Source organism: Acanthopagrus latus, chromosome 14 (genome assembly GCF_904848185.1).
Source record: "Acanthopagrus latus isolate v.2019 chromosome 14, fAcaLat1.1, whole genome shotgun sequence".
In the NCBI taxonomy this organism is placed as follows: Eukaryota; Metazoa; Chordata; class Actinopteri; order Spariformes; family Sparidae; genus Acanthopagrus; species Acanthopagrus latus.
In genome coordinates, this window is record NC_051052.1 from 15,383,666 (window position 1) to 15,409,825 (window position 26,160).

At 40.7% G+C, this 26,160-nt stretch overlaps 3 protein-coding genes and 1 pseudogene across 4 annotated transcripts in view; 2 read left to right on the forward strand and 2 right to left on the reverse strand.

The window, feature by feature from the left end:
• The window catches only part of scyl2 (SCY1 like pseudokinase 2), a 12,476-nt gene extending 5,830 nt beyond the window's left edge, over window positions 1–6,646 (reverse strand). The window contains exons 1-11 of one of the 2 annotated variants that reach the window (XM_037122305.1): window positions 6,490–6,646; window positions 4,537–4,733; window positions 4,237–4,394; window positions 3,651–3,795; window positions 2,412–2,561; window positions 2,096–2,317; window positions 1,461–1,577; window positions 1,208–1,333; window positions 890–1,066; window positions 563–574; window positions 238–360 (exon numbers count right to left, since the gene is read on the reverse strand). In XM_037122305.1, coding sequence (XP_036978200.1) covers window positions 238–360; window positions 563–574; window positions 890–1,066; window positions 1,208–1,333; window positions 1,461–1,577; window positions 2,096–2,317; window positions 2,412–2,561; window positions 3,651–3,795; window positions 4,237–4,394; window positions 4,537–4,713 — 1,407 coding nt within the window. In that variant the 5' untranslated portion in view covers window positions 4,714–4,733; window positions 6,490–6,646. The remainder of the gene's footprint in view (window positions 1–237; window positions 361–562; window positions 575–889; window positions 1,067–1,207; window positions 1,334–1,460; window positions 1,578–2,095; window positions 2,318–2,411; window positions 2,562–3,650; window positions 3,796–4,236; window positions 4,395–4,536; window positions 4,734–6,489) is intronic. The other variant, XM_037122306.1, reaches the window with a different exon arrangement.
• A 189-nt stretch (window positions 6,647–6,835) lies between these two features.
• depdc4 (DEP domain containing 4) lies at window positions 6,836–11,670 on the reverse strand. Its single transcript, XM_037122310.1, has 9 exons — window positions 11,541–11,670; window positions 10,519–10,942; window positions 10,221–10,372; window positions 9,906–10,101; window positions 9,532–9,782; window positions 9,237–9,379; window positions 8,925–9,050; window positions 8,730–8,808; window positions 6,836–8,554 (listed from the first exon to the last, which is right to left on the reverse strand). The coding sequence occupies exons 1-9, from the start codon at window positions 11,665–11,667 to the stop codon at window positions 8,355–8,357; spliced, it is 1,698 nt and encodes a 565-aa protein (XP_036978205.1). The 5' UTR covers window positions 11,668–11,670; the 3' UTR covers window positions 6,836–8,354.
• Window positions 11,671–15,560: 3,890 nt separating this feature from the next.
• On the forward strand, window positions 15,561–16,607 carry LOC119032638 (4-galactosyl-N-acetylglucosaminide 3-alpha-L-fucosyltransferase 9-like). Its single transcript, XM_037122056.1, has one exon. The coding sequence runs from the start codon at window positions 15,567–15,569 to the stop codon at window positions 16,605–16,607; it is 1,041 nt and encodes a 346-aa protein (XP_036977951.1). The 5' UTR covers window positions 15,561–15,566.
• Window positions 16,608–20,490: 3,883 nt separating this feature from the next.
• On the forward strand, window positions 20,491–23,031 carry LOC119032888 (annotated as a pseudogene).
• Window positions 23,032–26,160: the final 3,129 nt, after the last annotated feature.

Sequence of the window (26,160 nt, forward strand, 5' to 3'; positions counted from 1 at the left end):
GGTGATAAGAGAGCGCCGAGTACAGAGGGTGGAAAAAATAACGCTCCAAGTGGGATGATAAAAATATACACCAATGAAGTAAAGATGACTATTCTGACAGTGTTTTCACTTCAAAAGATGAGGCGTCAAAGCAGCAAAGCACCCGGAAATCTCAAATAGGCCTAAAAATATTTTTGACACAAGCATACAGTAGCTCGTGGCTGCACTCATGATGAGCTCCATTTCCCTCCCTCTTACCTGGATCTGTACAGAAGGGGCCTCCAGAGCTCTGTAGACCATAGGTAGCACGCTGTTCTTAATGTCCTCCGCTGGTGTCTTAGTCAGCAGCAGATCCATCTTCTGCAGGAATATCAGCAGGATCTGCACAGTACAGGCACCCAGTGAGGCAAATAACAGTCAAATGGAAGAGAATTTTTTGCCATTTTCCACAGGTGAGTACAGCGTTACGTGAGAGTTAACACAGGCAGTGCTTTCAGCAGGTTTAGTTTAGCTTTTAGTGTTACGGACAACACAACGCACAAACTAGCTGTGTGACTGGGGCGAATCAGCAGAGACCACTCACCATATTACTAGCCTGAAGGAGCATGGAGAGAAAAATACAGAGAGAGACAAGTCTTGATAAAATGACAGGCCGAGCACAAACAGATCTCTTAACTCGGTTATACTTATCTGATTAATGTCAAACATGCCAAAAGAGAGAAAACAGCACGCAAAAGGTTCAAAGAGGAACATTTCTGAACCTTTTTTAAAGGATCATGTCAGTGATTGAGTGCTTTTTCAGCTTGCCAACACATGCTTAGATTAGAAAGGTAATGTTAACACACGTCAACCCAACTCTGTCTTACAAACGTGTCTACACACATCGCATATGCCGAGTGCTGTGCTCTACCTGAACTGGCTCTTGCTGCTTGAAAACAGGCGTGAGGTCGGGCAGGATGAGGCGGATGTACTCGTCCTTGGTGCACTCCTCGGCGATCAGCAGCACGTTGGGCAGCACGAAGGGAACCATGTCTGGGTTGATGAACTCGGAGGTCAGCGCCGGCAGGATTCGATACACCACCACTCTCTGAGAGGAGAAGAAACAGAATGAAGCCGTGGCTAGGGTTGGGTTTTTCACCACATAGCTCGCCACTGTACGTGTCCCCAGACATTTCATAGGATATACACTTGAAAATGAAAATGCAACCACAACATTTGGTTGTACTACCTTGGGTAGTTTGGGCAGCACTTTGGGGAGGCCTTTGTAGAACTGGGACTTCTGCAGATTGTCCCTTTGGAAGAGGGAGTCAAAGTACTGCAGGGTCACAGCACCCACGTCATCAAAAAATGGAATCTGAATTTCACAACAAACAAAAAAAAACAGAATAAAAACAATATTTTGTGGCACATATATATAAAAAATATTATATATAAAAAAAACAATTTCTATGTATCTGCATACATTTTGTTACAATTCAAACCTTGGTCATCTGGTCTGCATCTGGACGGACGTTGGGTGTGACGCTGAGCAGCATTTTGACGTGCTCCCGCACCTCCTCTGGGATCTTGTTCAACAGGGCTGGACTCATGGTGCTCAGCTGAAGATTGAAAAACAGAGAAAGCATGGAAGAGAGCAGACAAGAGGGGAATAGTAATAGTAACACACTCCTGCAGAACAGTGCAGAATTTTTAGCCGTGATCTGCACCATGACTTGATTTTTAAGAATATATCAAGTCCCCGTTTGGAACAGCGAACCCCGGAGTGTGTCGAGTCACGCTCAGCAGGATTATTTCAAACACGTTTCCGTTTTGCCACTCAAATCAAATCTGGAAAAGACAGCCGCCTACACTTCGGACGGACAGTGACACAGATCTGAGCAGACGGCTGTGGCTGTCAGAGAGACGAGCGTGAGGAATGGAAAAAATTAGCACGGGTGGAAAGACAACAACTCCCAGATGCTGCTTGGCCCTGAATGTAGCACCATGTGAGTGTGTTCTCTAGAGGAGCAATCACCCCTGACACGTTAAGGCATCATTTTATTATCATTATATCATGTTAGTGTGATTACAAAACACAGTTGTTACAATATCATTAAAAAGGTGTATGATCTTTTACCTGGTCCAGTTGCCTGCTGAAGCTCTTGAAAATGTCATGCTTGTTAACTTGGAAAACAGGCTTGCCCTCGTTGAAGACGGCGTGCATGACCACGCCCAGCGAGTACATGTCGGAGGCTGAGTCACAGCTGACGGACAGGATGTACTCAGGGGCCAGGTACTCCGGGTTGGGGAGGCAGAGCGGAGGGAGATTGGGCTCCCACTCTTTACATGTGTACTTAGGCTGAAGAGGACAAGAGAACAGAAGAATGAAAATCTTGAGTCTTGAAGGCAGTAAAGTCCTGGCCTGTCAAAACTATACTCCTTTCTCTACACACCTCAGCGTCTGAGGGGTTGGTGGAAGAGATGCTGAAGTCGAAGCCCATGATCTTCCAGGCTCCGCTCTTGTTGAGGATGATGTTCTCCAGACACAAGTTCCCGTGGACCATTTTCACGCCACTGTGGAGGAAGGACAAACCCTCGGAGATCTGGAGAGAGAGAGGGAGAGAGAAAAAAAATGTATAAATGTCAGGGGGAATTAGAGCCAGACGGACAATAAGGCATTTTCATTTTTGCAATAAGCTGCAAACAGTCTGACATTTAACAGACTCGCAGATAGTGTGAAGGCGTTAATTTGAATCTGACGCTTCTCAGCTTTCTCGTGACAATGTTTCAACAAAAAGTTTCTGTGGTAGAGACTGCAGGCGTTCTCTAGTCTTATTAGCCATAAATAACAAAAAATAAACGATGAGGCCAAAATATCAAGTTAATTGGTGTCATAAAAAGAATATGAAGGTGTATTGGACACAGTAAGTGTTAGTGTGCTCTTAATAACAAACAGACACGTCCTCAGTAATAAATAATTCATTGTACATGTCTGACTTTCTCATACATGATGTGTACAGATGACTGACATGGGCAACAACACCACTTCTACGATAAATGTCTTTTATTTCCAGCTTTATTAAAGCCCCTTTTGTCTGAAACATATCCTATGTGAGAACTAGTGCTGTGCAAGTATTTCTATACCCAATTTAATTGGACAAAAGGTTCCTGATACATCAACCTAGAGTAACAACCAATACAGTTTTAGAAATTTGATCTCAAACTCCCAAACCTTTACTTGCCAGAAGGTCTGAGATTCACTATTTCCAACTCCTAAAATGGGATTTTCTTTGTGTCTTTTTGATAACAAACTGAATCTTTCCCTCGATTTGGATTTCTGGTGAGGAAAGAAGGCTTTTAAATATGTCAGGTTGTATCAAGCAACTTGTGATGGGCGTTTCTTTAGTATGTGTGCACAGACAAGGAATGTTACTCTGGCTTACATTTCTCTCTTACACTAGACACACAGACAGCAAGGATCAGAGACAACAAAAACTGAACAACTAAGTTAAAGAAGGGTAAAGAATAAATAAGAATTACTGTACAGCAAGAATTAAATGTGAAAAAAGTAGTTTCATGCGCAGTACACTAAAAACGCCATAGCCAACACCATAAAAGTCTGTTCACAAGTCAACTGATGTGTATTTGTGATAATTTCTAAAATGTTTGACCAAACCCGTGTGCACTCTCACCTGTAGCAGGCCATACTTGGTCTCAACATCATAGAGTTTGTACTCCTTGATGTCATTGGGCATGGGGCTGGGCAGGTTGTCCCAGTGGCCCATCACGTTGGACAGACTGGCGAACACCGGCTCTGTACAGAACGCCAAGCAGTCGCTGAGGGACAAATAGAGCCAAACAACCGCATGTTAAATGCTGATTTCTTCTTGAACAGACTCACGATTCATAACGCGAGCAAAAGCCCAAAAAACTAAATAATAAAAAAAAAAAACCACGGACAGAAAGAAGTGTTTTTGAATTTGGAGCAGCCAGAGGTGCAAGTTTGACAAAGACGAGCCGGGAAAAGGAAAAACAGGCACAAGACAGCCTCAACCTTGTTCTGCCCACAGGGGACATGCATTATTCAGAGGCCGGAGTACCGAGTCTTTTGATCATGACAGCTTCTGCTCACATACGCACACAAAGAGGCCGACAAATAGATTTGTTATGCAATTATTATTTTTTTTACTTCGAGTGTCAAGCCCCTCTCTTTGAGCTCTGACTCGTTGAATCTGCCCTTGGATTTCTTGTGTGCGTGTGTGTTCGTGCGTTATTCACCGTGATTCCTCCAGGGGATGCTGCACAGTCAGGAGACGGGGGTGACGCAGTCTGGTCAGCTGCTGCACTCCTTTTTTCAGCGACTCGATTATTTGGTCCTTCTCGAACTTCTGATACTTATCAACCACCTTCTTATCGAACACAAACACTGCCACTTCCTGGAGGGTTTGAAGCCAAACAGCAGTGAGCACATTTTTATTTTTAATAAGCGTCACAGCAATTTCGAAAACAGCACAAGCGCAGTCGATTTCCTATCAATCGAACTGAAACTTCAATGATTTGGAGCTGGAGCACACAGACCTGTTTGGTGGACTTCTTGGTGCCGTTGTAGATCCTCCAGCACAGGCCAGGACCCCCGCTGGCAATGTGTCGTCCAACCTCAAACTCCCTCGTCACCGGGTTGCCCATGACAGCGCTGGTGACGTCCGCCGTCACCTTTGTGACGGTGCTTTTCAGCTTGTTCAGCATAGACTCCATGTTCAGGCCTCACCTGGCAGCTGAAGGTGGACGACATACCAATCAGGATACTTAAACAACGAGTCAGTCAACACAATCATAGGTTTTTCGCAATCCCTGAAAGAGGCTGAGACCAAAACCCTTTCCAGCCAAGCAAAGACATGCACTCTAACGCACCTGCCTGAACATTTTCACATCAAAGTGCCCACCAGCGTCCTGCCTGTGATGGCTGAGGAGACTAAGCACCATAACAGCCTGAGCCGTCCCCAAAAATACAAAATGACTCAGAGGAAAACTCAGCCACACCACATTGAGGCTCTATTTCAAAATCCTTCAGTGACTTGACAGCATGTTAAGCAACAGGAAGTCAGTCAAAAGAACATGGCCAATGGGCATAGGGCACAATTATTTCTACATGAACAGTTTATTCCGGATAAGATTGAGAGGGCTGACAATACTTTGATGTTTAATTCACTGCACTGCAACACAGTTGAATAAGCAATTTTCCGGATGTTGAGATGCCCACTGTACAGTTTGCATGATTCACTCAAAAAATAATATGTCAAGCAACGCAATAAATGGATCAGAGCACGATAAATATTAACCTACATTTGTGGGTCCATGCCAGCACCCACCTCAACTAATTCTGTTAATGAGAAATCCCTGCTTGTACTGTGTATATATGGTACATAATGTTCATTCACAGTGTTAAACAGCACCTTCCTCAAGCTGCCTGAATTGAGGGTGCACAGCACGATGAAGTCGATCAATAATTGATGCATCTGATGCTGTCAGTTTTCTCATTTTTCATGTCAGTCTCAGTTCCCTTCAGATTCACCCAGAACAAGTAGTTTAATTCAAATGAAGAAGGAACTGTGCAGAGAGATGTTGCAGGATTTCTGGCCGGATTATGGGAGAATCTGCTGTACTCACTTGTCGATATTGCGGCATAACAGTGTCACTGCTCATCATTTATTTACCTTTTGATAGGCAGACGATATAAGCCTTAAATACACGGCAAAGAAGTCAATATGATACCTAAATATTCATCTAAATCATTATTATCATTAAATATTCCCTGTAGCATGAGACTGTTAAAAGCTATTATCTGCAACAGGTTTGAAGGATTTATGTCGCATAACTTTATCTTATGTAAGTCCACTTTACACAAACTGTCATTCCCCATCATTAGCTGTTAGCTAGCAGGTGGCCAGATATACAGATGTGAAGTGAGAGCATCGTTTTGGACATCACCTCACCAAAAGCACCTGCAGTAGCACAGCTGTTAGCTAGCTAGCCAGCTAGCTTAGTTAGCCTCCAGGGTGCCGGGCAGTTTATCAACAGCAGCTTGCAAACACGGTTGAGATTTGACACGCTACTCGTGTGGGGGTTTAAATAATAAGTGTATCGTTGGGTTTGGGTATGTCAGTGTTGTGTTTGTCTCTTAGCGATGGCTGTCAGCTCTGATTGGGAAATAGCTCGATGCTAGCCAAGTTAATCGTCTTGTTTAGCCTGTGCGCACTCATCAAACTGGCACAGTAACACACTGTGACACAGTTACCGTTAACGGCTACCTTCCAAAAACCATAATTTAACCCCTTATCTACCTAAAGGCTGACATCACCGTTTTCCTCCGTTTGCTGCCGTGAAAGACTTTTTAGACAAACAGATCACGGTAGCTACCCGAGCTAACTAGCCAACAATGCGCAAGAGGACACTGACGTTACTGTCATTACAGTAAAATACCGTCTTACTGTCAGTATAAAAGTGTCACCACGGAACCCTCCAGCTGCTTACCTTGATATGAAAAGGGCTCTGAGTTGTGTTTCCTTGTAGCAGTAGACTCTCAGCAGTAGCGCTGTCAGTTCTGGCTGTGAAACACAGCCCCCATGTCTTCCAGGAGCATACGAAATGAGTTAGCCTGGAACGCTAGTGAATGAACAACCCCACTTCCGGGTTCTTTAATGGAGTCAGGTGCATCAACGTCACCTGTTTTTTGGTTGTTGTTTTTTTGTTTGTTTGTTTGTTTGTTTTGGTGTTGTGTGTGTCTCTTTTTAACAATTTGTCACTATGAATAAATAAATCGTACATCAAATGTATCGATACACACAGCAAACATCCTGGATTCCCTTCCAGTGCAATATTTTATCGTTGACAAACTTTAATAGACAAGACTGGGGACGTTGCCTCAGGGCCAGTGGGACACCATAACCAGCAGAGCACAGATTTTTATGAAAATAACAAATTAAGTAATTCATTGACATTGTAATACAATACAGTAATACAAAATTTACAAGGACTTCTGGATCCAGGACCACAAAGGATCCATAGACTGCACTAATACTCATGCACAAAAAGAAATAACAGCCAAGTCTTGTTTGACAAAACATTAATTAGTCTTTTATTAACCTCGTTATTCCAAAAGAAAATAAAGCATGTTGCAGCATCGTAAAGTGCATTTTAACATGATTTCAATGTCTGATGCTGACTGACATGAGATTTGACTGTAAATTACCTTTTGGCCTCACAAGTTGGTTTCATAAATTACCAAAAGATTAAATTAGTAGGCTAAAATAAGTCATCATTATTATGCATCTTCCATCAAAAAACATAATGTCCAACTTTCAAGTAAAATCCTACAAAGTTACAATAAAAAGTTTGACCAAGATCCTGGTATTAAAAACTTCCTTAAACCTCTAAAAATAATATGAAGCAGATGATATTAACCTGAGCTACAGTTATTCTAACACATTATTGTACCCTTTCTGCTTTAATTTCATATTAGCTTTCATTTTAAAATCTTCACAGAGATCTTCATTTCTAACTGTTAAACCAATATTCAGCTACATTAGTGTTGCACTTAACAGTGTTTATCCTTGACCAACCTACAGCTGCTACCGTAAAATGAAAAAAAAAAAAACCCAAAACACAACAAAACAAAATGGCTGCTATAATATTGTTGTTCTTCATTTGCAGAAATATTAATGCTTGATCAAATGTGCACAGCATTACTTCTGCAAACCAACCTTCCATCTTCAAAGCCCCAAATTAACCACATAAATACCTCTTCAAGACAACACATTAGTTTGATCCATCAGACAAAAGGAATATTCATTAGTCCACGAGCTGTTCACTAGTTTTCAATAATCCCTTTTAAGTTTTCAAACTTCACATTTACTGTGCGGTATTCTACAGTTATGGCACAACACAACACAAACAACATGAATAATCTTCACAACAAAAGATTAGTGTCATGCACAATATTTCATTAATAAACAAGTGCAAAACTACTATAATTATGCCTATAATTAATGCTTCATCAGATTGCTATATTTATCTGACAGATAATGCATCTGGTGCTACAGGACAATGAGAAGTATAAGAACAAAACTGAGAAAAGACATAACAGTATGTCTTCAAATAAAACTTTTAAAGGCCTCTTGTGACTTAAAAGGAATTTGGGGAGGCTGTCAATACCTCTCTTAATCTAAACATTAAGTGAGATTAGAGGTGTGACTGAGTGCCAGTTTTCAAAGTAACCAAAATTACAAAGACAGCAGGTTTAATTAAATTATCATCCTCCTCCTAAGTGCTGTACCACTGCATACTGGCCTTGTGAAGTGCATCCAGGAAGCAGAAGCAACATCCTTCAGTTGCACATTTCAGAAGGTGCAGGAGAGATGCTGGAGGAAGACCACGGGGTGATGCTTTTCAAACTCTTTGAGCAGCCTCCTCCTCTCCTTCACAGGCATGCTTCTGCTGGAAGAAATGTCACAGAGGAGCTGTTTGAGGCTTTCCAGGGTGGTGGCCTCTCTCTGGTCCTCATACTCCTGTGGTGTCACCTGCTGGCAGAAGGTGAACGCTGCAACACACGGTGGAGAAGACGGCATCAGTTTTTGAGTGCAGCATGTGTTTAGTAGTTGGTGGGGCTCTGGAGCAATAGTGCCACCATGTGGTTATTTCTAAAACACTGAGTGTCCTGAGTGTTATTTCAGGTTGTGGTCTAATGTGTGAATAATTTGATGTATTTAACTTACTGGCAATTGAGTCGGGGTCTTTTCCCTGCTGCATTCTCCTCAGTGTCTTCCTCACAGCTTCAATAAGGGAGGTAGGACTCTGTGTTGAAGACAGTAAGAAAGAAAGATCTATTAAGATGCTGAGGGACATGTGAACCCTTTCTGCTGTCTTTAAAGAAGAATTAAATTAAATTAAATTAAATTATTTAAGTGTACCTTGAAGAGCTCAGTGCTATTGTCCATGAGAAACAGCACCATGTTTTCACTTTGGGTTCGAGTGAGTTCATTATTCTGAACAATCGCCCTTTGAAAAGTGCGGCAGACCAAGGCCCTGTTATTAATCTGGAAGCAAATAAAGGATATGGTCAACAATAGATTTCAACTCAAACATCAGCGATCAAACCTTACATATGATGCCAAAAGAAAAGGCTGCAAGATGGTTTCGAATGCTACATTTTCTTAAGATTTCTTAGATTATGTGCCCAGAAGGCTAGAGATGACTGTGGTTCAGTGAAGGAGGTGAACTACCTGTTTCTGAAGACGATAAGCATCTGGGCGAGCTGCTGTGTCCATGAAAGCCAGAAGTCTCCTCAGTTCATCTCTCACGCTCGTCTCCAGCAGTCGCAAACACAACTGAGATGCTTTGACAGCCTCCTGCAGCTTCCCTTCATCTGGAGAGAAACACAATGTGGTCAAGACTGGAGGTGGAAAAGGAATAGCATCTTGGGGAGACAAACCAAGCTGACCTTCAGGACAGGAACAAAACTGAGACAGAAAATGAATGCTTTGGTTGTAAAATCTTAGTATCTTTATCGCGTCTCACCCAGCAAATTCAGAATGGCAGCATGTATGTCCAGGTGGTGTCCTGAGAGAAGTGGAGGTTTTTCCTGTCCACTGTAGTACTTGGCAATAGTGTCAAAGAGCAGTCTCTTCTGGCTTTCCATCTGCTCTGCCTTGCCATCTTCTGAAAAGGCACCACCACCGTGTTGGCTGAGCTGTTCCCCTGCAACCACGATCAGCTGGTCGGGAAAGAGCTCCAAGCAGTCTGCCGCTGCCGATAACCAGCCATCCAACCTGTAAACAGAGTACGGCGAAACAAAACTGAATGAATTATATATATTTTTTGAATGCAGGAATATGATCAGCCATCTACAATGCCAGAAAAAAAAGCTTTGAAGTATTAATCACAGCACTGACTGTGGAAGGTTAAGGGTGTCTGGCAGCTCTCTCTCCAGGCATGTGTTAGATATAACCAGGTCCTGAGCTGCTAGAGGAGTTCTGCAGACCTGGAGCTGACCCCTAGCAGGAGAAGTCAGGATGCAGTCCAGCATGGGAACCTCTACTGTCTGCAGCAGCTGCAGCAGTGTCTGCTGCTTCCAAACCTCATCCACCACTAGGGAGTACAGAGGTAAACGATATTTGAGAGAAAAGCACAAACTGTAATGGACTGTTGGTCCCTTATATTGGGCACCCATCACAATGCCAAATACTGACAGATAAGATCAGGCTTACCAGCTTTGGACAGAAAGGCAGAGGTAGTGGGGGGTGTTTTTAAAGCTTGAGATAAGGTTGGTCGCAGGTTGATGGTCTTCAGCAGCCTCTCAACCCTCCTGTCTGAAGGTCCAACAGCGAGGGGATTAGAGATCGTCCTCAGTTCCTTCATCCTTCACAAACAAAACAAAGTTTTATGGCGACTAATAATCCTACACTAATGTGTAGAGGGTGCAGAATCAAAGATGATAACTTGAGCTATATGACAGCATCATATCATGTCCATATTGAACATAATTGATGACACATTAAAACCAACCTAGAGCTCTTCTTCCTCTTCATCTCCCGTTCCTCTGGTGCCGTGTTCTCTGTGTCGCTGCTGCACTCCTCCATGGCAGAATTGTGTAACACTTTATATTCCAGAAAACGGTAAAGGCTGCAGCTGCTGTCCTCAAAGGTCACCTCCTTGTCTCTGCGAAACAGCTTTGTGCCCACTGGTTCGAACACCTTGGCCTCCATCAGAGCCTGGCAGAGCCGGGCAGCTTTGAGTCGAGACACTTCGCTTGTGCAGAACACCACATTTTGCATCAAATAACTGAGGACGGCATCCACGGCGTCCGAGCCTGTGAAGCATTCAGCATGAACGCGGAGATGCCTTCTACAGCGGCGCACCTCCACCTGAGTTTGCAGAGCCTGGATGATGTTGTGCCACAGCTGGGTGGCGCCGAAGGGCCCAGAGAAACCTAATTGGTGGCACACGGCGTTAAAATAAAAGGGGTTAAAAATGGCTGTGACTGCAGTTGGAAGGGGCATAAAAAGTTTTAGAATTACTTTTAATGGCTATTAAAAAATAAAAAGCGAGTTGAAAAATTATCTGTCTCACGGTAAAAGTGTGAGCATGAAGTACAAATGATATCTATACATTTGCTCAAATATGACTTTTGGATACTTTGCACAACTCTGGTTACGGACGTTTAGTAATGAACGTAAAGCAGTCACGCACTTTGTTTCCCCCCACATAACGTTAAAGCGGCACTTTTTAAACGTTTTAAAAACAGCACTTTTACTCGCAACAGAGTGTTTGTACTGTTTCTCTAATATCCAATGACAATGTCTGTAAACTTCTTGATTATAAGACATTTTCACCAAATGACGTTATAATTAACGGTTTAAACACAGGCGTGATGTCTAACGTACGTGAACGTTACTGATCTGTCAATGCTAGTCTCCACCGCGTCTTCGCTTTTAATTACACAAATGTGCTGTTTACGTGGTTGTATTTATACAAAAAGAGACGTTAACTAATTTCAGACTTATTTAGCGTTCATTTTCGGGTCTTACCATGCTGTATATTCTCACGAAAACTTCTTGTTTGGCTGTTCAACCTTCTGAACCGAGGAGTCAAATCAACCGCCATCATGAGCTCTCCGTGTGACGTCAACAATCTTCTTCTTCTTCTACTAAACATAATCGACAATAAGCACGCTGCTGCCCCCCACAGGCAGCACGACACAGTGCAGGCCGTTTACGATTTTAAATATCAGAAGAAAAACTGCGTTTAAAATTCATTTTCGTTAAGTTTTAAAACGAAGACAATGTATAAACAGTAAAATTACATCCCCAAGGGTGTTTACACAGCTGTTGTTTTCGTTTCTCCTTCTTTCTATGCAGCACTGACACATTATAACATTATGACCACCTGCCAAAAATTGTGAATGTTCCCCCTGTGCATCCAAAACAGCTCTGACCTGAGGGTGTCCTGTGGAAAAACTTCAATATGTCCAAAAGTCAGCTGCCAGAGTCCTAACTCCCACCTGGTCCTGGGAACACATCACCCCCACCCTTCAGCACCTGCATTGGCTCCCAGTCCAATACCAAATCACTTTTAAAACGCTTCCTCTGGTTTTTAAATGTCTTCATGGCCTGACACCTCCTTATCTATCCCGTCTTCTCCATCTCTATTCGCCACCCTGTTCACCACATTCCTCTGATTCCCATCTCCTCTCCATTCCCCTCCCCTAGACTTCGCCCTATGGGTGACAGGGATGTTCTCCCCCCTCAGTTTGCGCCAGTGCCCATCTATTGCTACTTTTAAATCACAACTGAAGACTCACCTTTTTAAGATTGCTTTCCCTGATGATTTGTAATGTTTTTATTTGTTTTATGTATACTTCATTTGTATACTTCATTTTGCTGCTTGACTGCTGTTTGTTTTTGTAAAGTGTCCTTGAGCGACCTGAAAGGCGCTTATAAATAAAATGTATTATTATTATTACCTTGTTTGGTTTAGCCTACAAAACTACTTGATAACGTTTAGGCACTAAAAGCCACTTGATCACATAACTGTATGTTAAACCCAATCCGAAATGAATTCAGGTATAAACTGACAATACATTTCTACTGTGCTGTTCTGCTGGAGTGAGGTTGGAGTGACGCAGAGCACCAATAAATTACCCCGAGTGAGAAGTGCCCATGAACAACTGACAAATATGACAACAGACACTTAGACTCGAAGCTTGTGTTGTGGTTGGTGGGTGAGAAGGAAAAGCTCTCTCAGCTCCTGCACCAGACTGTGCAAGACGTGAGCAGCTCTTTCAGCAGTAGACTCTTAACACTCATTGTGCAAGAAGGAGCGTTACCACAGATAATTTATCCCCAACAGTGGTCAGACTGTTTAACTCAAGCACTTCCTGAACAATCCATCTCCATTCACTTGTTGAGCATTCTCGTTTTCTATTTATATTCTAACAACAAAGGAAAGAAAATGTACAAGAACAAAACTGCTCTGTTACCACTACCACTTTCTCTCACGTTGTGCAGAATGTTCTGCTGTGTAATCCTTACAACCTGTGTGACATTCCTTTGTTCGTTTTGTAATTACATCAAGGACTTGCTACACGACCCAAAACAGGTCTAGCTTGCTAACGACAAAGCAAGTATGTATTACTTTTGTTTGACAATATGTTGAACATAGCTTTTCCTGTGCTCCAACCGCAAAAAACAAAGGCACATAAAAATCAGCTTTTGCTTCTTTTCTCAGCTAAGATCTTTCTTCTTGGCAGTGGGGAGGGAGGGGTGGTCGGGGATGCTGGTAAACTAGTCCATTCAGCCTTAAGATTTGATAAGCCATATATGAAACCATCGGAACAAAGAGCCTGGTATTGATCTCCTCTCTGAAAAGCAGACATAAGATGAACGTTTAACTACTTGATGCTTAATTGCAAAGCTGATGACCAGTTGCTGAACAGATGTTAAATTGTTGAATTGATGCCAATCTGCTATATGGTAAATTGAAGATTCCCAGTTTAACTATTAGATAAAAGGGCTATGTGCAGTTTTTGAAAGTGGACGTCTGTATGGGTGTGTCTCCTATGTATTTTTAGCATTAATATGCATACAGTAGTTTTTATTTATGTATTTATTTATGCATATACTACCTCAAATAGATGTTTTGCACTGAACAAGGGCTGGACTTAATTTCGTTGTATCTGTTAACAATGACAAGAAAGATATTCTATTCTAATGTATGTATATTGTTCCAATCAACATCAGAGTCAAAACTACCTCCTATTATTTAACAAATACATTATATATTGTCCTTCCTCACAGTCCCTCCCCATTTTCAGACCACATGCACCCAATACATTGACTTTAACATGTGATGGAAGGATTCCGCGCATGCAGTTCACTTTCCACTCTCCGGTATGTTCCTGTCTGGGTTGGATTCACATTTCTTGAGGCATTTTCTGTAAATAATGGTGCTGGTGTGTTTTTTTTTTGTTTTTTTTTTTGTGGTTTTTTAAGACAAGCTTTCCTGTAATAATAACATGAAGTTGCACAGAATGCAGGCAGTTGCAGAACCAGTATCCAGTGGAATGACGTACCAGTTTGACAGTCTTTGGGAGTTGGTATAAGTAGAAGGGGGGGGCTGTCAAACGTATCCGAGTCGCAGTGGAGAGCAGACACAGGTAAAGTAATCTTAACTCTTATAAGACTTAAATTCAATTCTATTTCTTTAATATTCATACATTAAAATGCTTGAGGTAAATAAAATAAAATGCTGAGGTATCAAGGAGTTGTAAGTGGAACATACGGAGCAAGACGATGAGGTGCAATGTCATTTACAAGGGCAAAAATGATTTGTGTGTTTTGGGGTGATTACAGGGGAGGAGTTGCAATCCAGACAACTGCAAGTTTTTCCGGTTGGCCTAACATACGTGTACCAGCCCACAGATTATTCTGAGCGGCCGTGAGACGTACACGTCCGGCCCTTGGGAACACAGAAATTGTTGGCGATGCATAAATTCTCCACAAAAATCTCTGCAGTCTACTATATTAGAGTTAAATATAAGACCACTATTATTCATTTTTCATGACAAATGTCTTCAGATCTGTAACCTTGATCTTGCAGACACGGCATCAGGATTTACCTCCATGCAACTCCATTTTGTTTCATTTATTTTCAATTAAATAAGGCACCACTCTAGCTACAGGTCCTTACATCATGGCTGGTATTCTTTTCACCCTCTGAGTCTGCATGTGACAGTGCATATTGCAGATTACCGTTTCCCAGTTTCAGTCATTTTCGTGCACCCTTGAGTTGAAACTACGAGCAGAAGATCTTGCGATGCCAAATTTCTTTCACTGGGAAAAATCGCTTTTGCAGATGAGAGCCAAGACAGGGTCAAACTGGCAGCACTGTAGACAAGACTAGACAACAACACATCAAATCACAATAGCAAATATGAAGATACATTTCATCACACACTGTGCACACAGTGAACTTAGAAGAGGCTGAGTAAACCGACTTAACTATTTGGTAACAGCTGACCATTACAATGGGAAGAATGTGTTGTTCTTTTGGTGTGTGAGAAAGAAAAAGAGTGGCGGAGTCTGTGTTCAAAGTTGAGGCTTGCCATTTTTTTTCTTAAATCTTTTCCCTTAACCTGTATCTCCCAAATAGCTGGCAGTGACTACATCCATTATTCTGCATTTAGATTCATTTGAAGATACAATAAAAGTAATTTTCTGACAAAAACATGAATGCAATATGAAATGAAAGTACAAATGACAGTAAATCACACATATATTTATATGCATATACTGTACACTGTAGGTCAATTGATTATGAGTTAGTATGAGTAAAGGCAGCTCTATGTATTCACACTATGCCAAATCCTATGTAAATGATGACACAGTTAATTGCCAAATCAAAAGTTCTTTCTACAATTAATGGATCTATTCTTTCTCCAAAGGTGAGCCATGTTGTCCTCACCACACCAGTGGACAACTCTCCGCCCATTTGTCTTCAGCAGCCTCATGGTGTCGTGTTTTGTCACACTTTTCTTCATTTATAGCAGCTTTGAAATGAAGTTCCCCAGTTTTAACATTGTCGTGGACAGATCTCATCAGTCCTGTCCTCCAGTTCAGTGTGCAGCTGCAGACTCAAACTGTTCCACAGAGCTGCAGCACAATCACACCCAGGAGATCCAGGTTGAAGCGGTGGACACTGAGCCTGACACAATCGTACTGATCTGGATGTGGCCGTTTGGCGTCGACTTTGAACTGAGTTGCAGTAAATTCCACATCAAAAAATGCCAACTGACTGACGACAAGGCCCTTTACGACAAAGCCCACGCGGTTCTCTTCCACCACAGGGACATATATGGAAATCTTGACAACATGCCAAAAGAGCCACGTCCGTGGTTCCAGAAATGGGTTTGGTACAATATGGAGTCTCCTGAAAACTCAGGTCTAATCCCTGAGCTTGATGACTTATTTAACCTGACATCCACCTATCGACTTGATTCAAATGTTCCTGTGCCCTATGGGAACTTGGAGCCTGTGAAACCTGAAGATGAGCGTTTCAAACTGCCAGTTAAGGACAAGTTGGTCTGTTGGATTGTGAGCAACTGGAGCCCAGAGTATAGGAGAGTTCAGTTCTACAATGAAATGAAAAACTACATTGAGATTCACATTTATGGAAATGCATTTGGTAATAGAATAACTTACGAAGATTATACAAGTATAGTTGCTAGTTGTAAATTCTACCTTGCCTTTGAAAACTCACTCCACCATGACTACCTCTCAGAGAAGATATACACACCAATGAAGCTAGGTACTGTACCAGTAGTTATGGGCCCCTCAAGACAAAACTATGAGGACCACGTCCCAGGAGATTCTTTCATTCATGTTGATGACTTTTCCACACCAAAGGAGCTGGCAGACAGGCTGCTGTACCTCGACAAAAACGAAACTGAGTACACAGCATACTTCGATTGGACCAACAGGTTTAAAGTGCAACAATCTACATTTGGCACAACTCATGCTTGCGAAACCTGTAGATACTTACAGCGTAACAAGGGGTATCAAGCCTTTCATGGGCTTAATAAATGGTACTGGGGCTAACAGAACTTAAACGACAAAAAAACAAAATTAAATTACATTTTATGCTGGAAATTCAACTATTTTGCCTCTCAGTTTTCTACACACAAAACTTCATACCTTGTGAATCATTTTAAAGATGTTATGATCAAGCACAATCAAAAATCTACATATTGTACCTTGGAATATTTCTTTACCTAAATAGTCATGATGTGGGAACAGAATTTGCGTATCCCTGTTTTTGACAAACAGAACTGCAACAGATTGTCCTGATCATTGTTATAATGAAAACTCACTCAGGCTGGTCAAGCTACAATTGTTGAAATCAAAAGCAGATTATATTACACTCAGGGGACCTGTAAAGTAGTTTTACTTGAAATGGGAAATTTTCCTGTCATGCTAATGGAATCTTGGGGCCTAATCTACATGATGAAGGTATGTAGGCGATTATTTCCTTTTTTCTTTCTTTTTGAAAATAATTACCTCACAGGATGTTTGATGTATTGTAAATGAGTTCATTCTGATCCGTCTAACATGTGGTCATATAACTTGAAAGAATGTAGAGGTATGACTGTGAAAATGTGAACTTGTGTTTGTGAAATGTTCTCTGAGATCAACAGCTGCCAATGTGTGTGCAGGGATGAGGGGAGTTTTTGAACTATTTACTGTACAGTTCTTCTGAATAAATGAAGGGTAATGTAATGGGTTATGTTACATATACTGTTGTAAGTGGATGCCACATATTGAAGCTTTGTTTTACTTATTTATTGGAGGAGATAATGCAGCCGGCTGTGATTTTTCTAAAATGTAACAGAAAGTCTGCAGTGAATGTGACCTTGAATTCTCAGGTTGTGGTGTGTGGTTGCACATATTCTTAATTGTTTTCTATGTTGTTGCTATCTAAGGTCATATAATGTTGTTGTATAACTGATTCTTATGTACTTTGCCGTTACTGCTCTATCCTTTAATAAAATGGAGGTGGATGGAATTTTGTTAACATCGGTCAAAGTGTTGAAGCATCATTTCAAAGCTCGTCCACATGGCTGAATGTGACTGGAGGTATGAGATAATATGCAGTATGTTGTTTTTAACCTAACCTTTTATTGTACAGTATCCAAATTAGTAATGACTTGTACAGAAAAATTGCAAAAAGAATTGAAATCATTTATTCATTAATTTTTGTTCTGCAAATATTTACAAATTAGTTACCACGCATGTGAATTTGGACATGGAAATGTCATAAATAGATAATTCATGAGGAAATAGTGTATAATGTTTCTCATAATTAACACATTAATTTCTGAGTTATGTCCAAAATGTGTTTTGTGAGGTCACAAGGTGAGGTTTGACCATGACCTCTGACCTCTGGCCACCATATTCTAGTCATATTCGAGTCATAGTGGACATTTGTAGAAATTCCCTCCCAGATTCGCTCACAAGGATGAAAGAGACAGACGGAAAACGCAAAGAGATAATGGCCATGTCGACGTCCACATTATCATTTGCAGGCCGAACGGAAGATTGACTTCCTGAGGGCTAAAATTTTGCAATTCAAATTCAACTCCTGCACCTCCTGAGTGCTACATGCAGAGCCGTTTCTTGCTATATACAGACAATGCAGGTGCATACGGCCCCCGCACCACTTTATGGCACACTGTGTATGTGTGAATGCCATAAGACTAACTGACTGAAGTGACCCCCGTTTTAGTGAATTATAGCGGGTCCAGCACGTTGGCTTCACATTTGGGAGGGAGGGTGTGTTTTCAGGCAGATGTCTGTCATGTCTGCTGTGTCCTCTTCCAGTTGGCGCTGCAGCTCTGTCATAGACCTCCTCTGCTGTTGAATATTTGCCACGTAACATTACTTTAGGATTATTTTTGTGAACAGTTTATCAATTTTAGTGTGTCCTCAGTTTATAGTTCTCTAATGTGAAGTGTGCCAAACAACACTAATACATATTAGGCCTCTTGTGGATTTTTATGGACTATTGTGGTATTATTGTTAACCCTGCTGAGTTAGTTGCATCTTTCTTTACCACATTTATGACAATATTGATTTTGACCATATAATTATTGAATGATATTGAATGATATCTAATGTATAAAAAGTCACTTTCTGACAAAAAATGTATGTAATATGAAATGCAAGAAAATATAAAACTATAAAAGTAAATCAAATGGATATTTATATGCACATACTGTGTACTGTAGGTCAATCGGCCTGGCCAATTAACAGATCCCATGTTCAGCATTTTTCTGATTATTGGACCAAGTGTTTTTTCTTTTCTTTTTAAATCTGGTTGTCGACCAAACCAATTAATTTAAACATGCACACATTTGGCTCTAATGCAGCATGCAATCACCTCCTGGAGAAACTAATCATTCTATTTATCTTTGTCAAGACTGAAGTATTTGTACATTCACTTACCCAAAATCAAAAGGTGAACTTTGAATGCAATTAAATTTCAGTATTTTCTACCTGCTTCCCTGAGTTCTCTTTTTGCTCGAAGCTGAACAGGAAACTAGAGCACACAGTATTTTCTTGTCTGTTCACCACCATGGTCAAATTTCAGTTTGAATGCCCAGAAGCTGTGTGCTCCTAACAACAGTCGTAAGTCAGGTGACAGTGCAAAACATCCTATCACAACACTAAGGTGTCAACTTGTGGAACACGGATGGGCATTTGAGACTCATACTCAGGTGTCAGAGAGGAACGGAGAAGGAAGCATCCTTGTGGATCTGTCATTTACAAGAGCCACACTATCAGAGAAAGGTCTGCTTCTGCTTTTCCTTTTACTGCACTCTTTCTACTCCAAGGTGAGTTTGTTGCTCTGTGCCTCAATGATTTCTTACGATGGAATGAATTATCTTGTTTTATCAACCTCTTAAGGTTCGATCGTTAAAAGTAAAATTTTAATCCATGTTTGTCTTTCACTCTCTCAACCGGTGTATCAGAAAGTGAGTCATCAGCATAGTAGTAGTTAAATCTAACAAACACAACAAAAATGAAAGAGAAAATCCTATCAATAACTACAGATAAAATGATGAAGTGAGGAAGGAAAAAAAAGGAAGGAAAAAAAAATTGCACATATATATATGTGTGTGTGCAATTTTTTTTTTTGTTCAGGTGCTTCTCTCATTGTCTCATTGTATTAAACAAAGCAGGAAAGATAACTCCCATTTTTGACCTCAGGTAAAGAGCTTCAAGTTTCACTTCAACATCACTACATTTAACACCCTTTCACGTCCAGCATACATTTGTAAGATTTTGTCATCATACGTTTCCAATACAAACAATATTAGAACATGCAACTCTGCCTTTGCAAAGTTTCATTTTAAACACACACTTAATTTTAATGCTTTGGTCCATTTTGTGCCTCCATCTTGTTGGCTTTCCAATTATTACCTCAGTGCTTTTCTGTGATACCTTTCGGGCATATGTTTAATCTTTTATGCATTTTTATATGTTGAGGGATGATACAAAATCAAACAACATTATATAATAACAATAAAAACAATCCAAAAATATGACCGGATTTCTGATTTGAAAGAACATGTGTTCTATCTACAAATGTCCCGTTCTCTAAGAGTTGCTCTGTATTGACTGTAACTTAGCATCCTTATACCTCTTAATGTATCCTCTGCTCCATGCTGGACTGTTTCAGTGCATGACCAAATTGTCATTATGATCTGACAGCAGAATAAGATACAGGTCAGCTGTCTGTGGCTCCACCCAGTAGCTGTAATTTGATATATAAGACAAAAATAAGAAAACTGACAAAGAAAAGCAGTGTAAAAGGAACGAATTGGACTGAGCCAGGGAGAATAATAAGATAAATATCAGAGTGTCATTTCAGTATTAAGTGGAGGGAGCTGTGGAATTTGTAAGGACTCAAGAGCGACGCAGAGTTGGCTGCTTTTCTGCTGGACAAGTAAGGACCCCTGCTCAAAATGTGTTTAAATCTGTGTTTTAACCACAAGTCTAAGATGGTGGTGGTTACGGTAATACTCGCAAAAGCGCATATCGCTGTACGAAGTTGCGGTCGAGCTACGTAGAGTGTTGGTAAATCTAGCTTGTTAGCTTGTATGCTTACTCCCATGTTTAGCTTTATGGCTACTGGCTAGCAAAAGTGTTTTTCAAGTATCTGGGCAGTTATATTGTTCAGATTAGCTAATAACTCCGTCTACCACGATGTGAGGAATTCTGTTTGTTACTCGGGTTACTACAGTGACTCGCATGAGGCACTTGTCATTTACTTGTATTGATCAGAAAGACAACAGTCGGGGGTTATGTTGTTGTTGAATGGGACTTCTTGGTTATCTGGCATCCTCTGTTACCGTGGTAACAAGTCTGCTCATGCATGGCAGGCTCCTCTGCAGGGAGGAGCTTTGGGACGTGGGAGCTGTGCTCATTCAAATATTCTGACTAAGTCCAAACTAAGTCCTTTTTTCTCAAAACTCTGGACTGCAGCTTTAATTCAGCATTCAGTCTGGTCAAGTGAAGTGTATTTGTATGGAGGCTCGCGTATTGTTTGAATTGTTAAAAGGGCAGCACTGTGTATTTACACTATGCCCGAAACAACAGCAGCAATACTGAACATCCATCCTTCCTTTGAACCACATCCTGTGTACATGATGACATGGTTAATTGCCAAATCAAAAGTTCTCTCTACAATTAATGGATCTATTCTTTCTCCAAAGGTGAGCCATGTCGTCTTCACCATGCCAGTGGACAACTCTCCGCCCATTTGTCTTCAGCGGCCTCATGGTGTCATGTTTTGTCACTCTTTTCTTCACATATAGCAACTTTGAAATGAAGTTCCCCAGTTTTAACATTTTCGTGGACAGAGCTCATCAGTCCTGTCCTCCAGTTCAGTGTGCAGCTGCAGACTCAAACTGTTCCACAGAGCTGCAGCACAATCACACCCAGGAGATCCAGGTTGAAGCGGTGGACACTGAGCCTGACACAATCGTACTGATCTGGATGTGGCCGTTTGGCGCCAAGTTTGAACTGAGTTGCAGTGATTTCAACATCAAAAAATGCCAACTGACTGACGACAAGGCCCTTTACGACAAAGCCCACGCGGTTCTCTTCCACCACAGGGACATTCATGGAAATCTTGACAACATGCCAAAAGAGCCACGTCCGTGGTTCCAGAAATGGGTTTGGTACAATATGGAGTCGCCTGCAAATTCAGGTCTGATCCCTGAGCTTGATGACTTATTTAACCTGACATCCACCTATCGACTTGATTCAAATATTCCTGTGCCCTATGGGCACTTGGAGCCTGTGAAACCTGAAGATGAGCGTTTCAAATTGCCAGTTAAGGACAAGTTGGTCTGTTGGATTGTGAGCAACTGGAGCCCACAATATAGGAGGGTTCAGTTCTACAATGAAATGAGAAAACACATTGAGATTCACACTTATGGAAATGCATTTGGTGATAAACTAAGTGACCAAGATTATACAAAAGTGGTTTCTAGTTGTAAATTCTACCTCTCCTTTGAAAACTCAGTTTACAAAGACTACATCACAGAGAAGTTATACTCACCAATGAAGCTAGGTACTGTACCAGTAGTTCTGGGCCCCTTGAGACAAAACTATGAGGACCACATCCCAGGAGATTCTTTTATTCATGTCGATGACTTTTCCACACCAAAGGAGCTGGCAGACAGGCTGCTGTACCTCGACAAAAATGACTCTCAGTACACAGCATACTTTGATTGGACCAACAGGTTTAGAGTACAAGGTGATTTTTATGGGAGGGGAAGTGCCTGTGAAACCTGTAGATACTTACAGCGTAACAAGGGGTATCAAGCTTTTCATGACCTTAATAAATGGTACTGGGGCTAACAGAAGTCAAACAATAAGAAGAAGCATTCGCCAAATGACATTTTAAGCTGAAACTTCAGCTATTTCACCTGAATTATCTCAGTTTTCTACACACAAAACTTAATACCATGTGAATCATTTTAAAGATGTTATGATCAATGACAAACAAAAATCTACATATTGTACTATATTCTTGTACTATTGAAATATTTCTTTACCTAATTAGTCATGATGCAGGAACAGAATTTGCATATCCATGATCGGCACATTGTTAAAGAAAAAAACTCACTCAGGCAGATCAAGCTATGATTGTTAAGACCAATCAGCGTCGTTTCAGGGAACAGCTGGCAGCTGCAGACATGGTTTAGGTGTGATGACAGCAAGACAATGGCTGCCTCTCGTTGTTGTCATGGTTGAAGTTTGGACTCTTGTTTGAATTCATCCACAGGTAGTCCGCCTTCCTTACTCACTTTCCTGTACATGGCTCCGTGTTTTTCTCATCTCAATTGACTCAGTTATTGTAGTGAATAAGTGTAGTTCATGAATGTCCAGACATCAGCAACGTAAAGTCAAGACGTGAGTGTGAATGTCATTGCTTTTGTGACACAGCATCTGACACATTTATGCGTGTTGAACATTTGCATTCACACCTGCCAGAACACACAAAGACAAATTTGCTTCTATTGACATCTTTTCATTGACTTTGGATGTAATCTAGATGTGCAGAGTGATTTGCTGTTGGTCTGAAAACACCACGATAGTTGTCATTCTTGGTGTGGATGACCTTTAAGACCTCGCCTGCTTATACCTGTACAGCAGATTCAGTTTTGGCTTTAAATGCAAACAGGTTTGATATCATTGCATTCACATCTATTTCGACCAGCAGGAGAATTATGCTGGTCTTAAGCTGCTGCCAGATTAAAGGATGTAATGTTTCTCTGAAATTTAAAAAAAAAAAAAGATGAAATTATACTCAGGGGGCCTGTAAAGTAGTCACACTTGAAATGGGAACTTTTTCTGTCGTGCTAATAGAATCTTGGGAACTCATCCACACAGTAAAGGCATTTGAATGTAGGCAATTATTTCCTTTTTTCTTTCTTTTTGAAAATAATTACCTCACAGGATGTTTGATGTATTGTAAATGAGTTCATTCTGATCCGTCTAACATGTGGTCATATAACTTGAAAGAATGTAGAGATATGACTGTGAAAATGTGAACTTGTGTTTGTGAAATGTTCTCTGAGATCAACAGCTGCCAATGTGTGTTCAGGGATAAGGGAAATTTTTGAACTACATACTGTATAGTTTTTCTAAATAAATGAAGGGTAATGTAATGGGTTATGTGACCTATACTGTGGTAAGGGGATGCTACATATTGTAGCTTTGATTTACTTATTTATTGGAGGAGATAATGCAGCCGGCTGTGATATTTCTAAAATGTAACAGAAAGTCTGCAGTGGATGTGACCTTGGATTCTGTGGTTGTGATATGTAGTTACACATATTCTTAATTGTCATATATGTTGTTGTTATCTAAGGTCATATAATGTTGTTGTATAATTGATTCGTATGTACTTTGCCATTACTGCTGCAACCTTATGAATAATACCTTATGACCTTATAAAATAAAATTGAGGTGGATGGAATTTTGATAACATTGGTCAAAGTGTTGAAACATCATTTCAGCGCTCGTCTGCATGGCTGAATGTGACTGGAGGAATGAGATAATATGCAGAATGTTTATTGTCACCTAACCTTTTATTGTACAATATTCAAATGTATAATTAGTTGGACAACAAAATGCATCTATAATTGATTTCATGTATTTTGATTTTGATAATATCAGTGGTGCAAATATTCTCACATTAGTTGCCCCACATGTGATTTTGGACATGGAAAGGTTCATCTCCTGTCATATCCCCAAGCTGACCCTTCAGTATAGCCATAAAAGCCCAAAATAGTACTTAAAAAAAGAGATGATTGCTGGTTTATCCAGTTTGATCAGACAAAGGAACTGAATAGGTTGCTTGTCTCCCAAAACAAATTATCACTGCACATATCATTTTAAAAGGCTCAGTATGGCTGTTGTTAAATGTTCTAGTAAAATTTGTCTTTCAAATATTGCACCAGGAGGAGAGGCTCTCCTCTTACACTGGTGTCGTCTTTCACAGCGATTGAATGTAATTACGTACCTCCTGAAGCAAAGACAGAAACGGGGCACTGCACCATACATGTAGATTTCAATCATGTGAACCTGAAACCAGGATTACTAAAAGTACACCCACCTCAGCCTCGCTGAAAGTGACTGAAGTGACTGTTATGCTAAGCGACAGCATAAAGACCAAAAAAGTCACAAAACTGGTTCATAAACAGGTATGGGACATGCCTGAGGCTGCCAGCTTTGTGCTACATGATTGTCTTGATGTCACTGACCCAACAGGTGTAATGAGAGCCTATACAACATATGAGGAAGATTTACTCAATTCTGGAGCTGGGATGACACAAATAGACCTTTTCTATGTTTATTGTGTGTTTTTCTTTTGCACTAACATAACTATGTACAGGCAGCTTCGTAGATTGTTGTGCTTTACCACACTGGTCAGTTATATGATGCCACTGGATGCATGAATTTACCTCGGGTTGAATTGAACATCCATCCAACAAACCATCCATCAAATCTCCATCAGTGCATTAAATATTCGAGTCAGAGCACCCTGTACTGGATAATGTAATTCAAACGATCTATAACGCATTTTCTGCACTGCACCTGTCGTACTGTGGAATGGTTTATGTCACGACAGTCACATTATTGAAAGATGCATTTTGTATCATAAAGTGATAAGTTTGTATTTACTAATAACATAAGAAAATCTTCACATAACAGTAAGCTTTGACACCATAGACCTATGGTGTCCTTTATTTTAATTTTTTTCTTTACTTTTTCACCAGCGGCATGACAACGATTCCTTCAGCAAATTTGTACATCAGACTTCTTAATCAAGCACTGAATCTTTCACTACAAAACAATTTGTGTGCTGTACATCACTACGTTAAGCAATATCAGTCTGCAGTCATTATAGGGGGAAGCCTGTATAAACCCCATAAACCAGTATTGAAAACATGTTTAATTGAAATGAAAAATGTTAACGTCATCCGACCTTTGATCTGTAATGAAGAGCCCCAGATATTTTTTCAGTTTTGTTACAATTACATAAGACTTGTTGCAACAGATGAAAAGAACCAGAAAGTTGAATTCCTTAAACGCTTTTTGTTCTGCTATCCTGCCAACAGGCTCAATCGCATTGTTTTAGCTTATCATATTCAAAGCAACTGCTGAAACACAGCGCTGCCCGGAGAAAAATTATCCAGGGGACCAGCAAACATCAAACCGTTTATTTGGAAGCTACCAATCATACTGCCAGTTTTGCAGCCCATTAGTTGGTGGGGTCCATCATTAATGTAGCGCAACCTGTTCTGCTCTGTAACCAACCCCAAAGGAGACATTAAGTCAGTCATTTGCTTTGGTATATCTCTATGCCAGGAAATCATTCATTTGATGACAGTGAAGTTGCACCAAGCCATGCAGCATAGGAAAAATGAATAAGAACTCATTTGACTAAGGTTGGAAAGTGCACCATTTCCTGATGCGAGAGATAATTTCAAACTGGTTCATCCACCTTTAAGTTGCCATCTATTAAGAGCAAATAGCAAAGGCTGTCATACGTCAAACCGACACCTGTGGAGGA

Excerpts from the sequence above, each read along its gene's own strand:
- depdc4 (XM_037122310.1), bottom strand. The coding sequence starts at position 11,667 with ATGTTTAGTAGAAGAAGAAGAAGATTGTTGACGTCACACGGAGAGCTC. Across the intron at positions 10,102-10,220 it reads TGCCTTTCTGTCCAAAGCTG|TGGTGGATGAGGTTTGGAAG; the intron begins GTAAGCCTGATC and ends TGTACTCCCTAG. Across the intron at positions 9,051-9,236 it reads CTTATCGTCTTCAGAAACAG|ATTAATAACAGGGCCTTGGT; the intron begins GTAGTTCACCTC and ends ATTTGCTTCCAG.
- LOC119032638 (XM_037122056.1), top strand. The coding sequence starts at position 15,567 with ATGAAGTTCCCCAGTTTTAACATTGTCGTGGACAGATCTCATCAGTCC.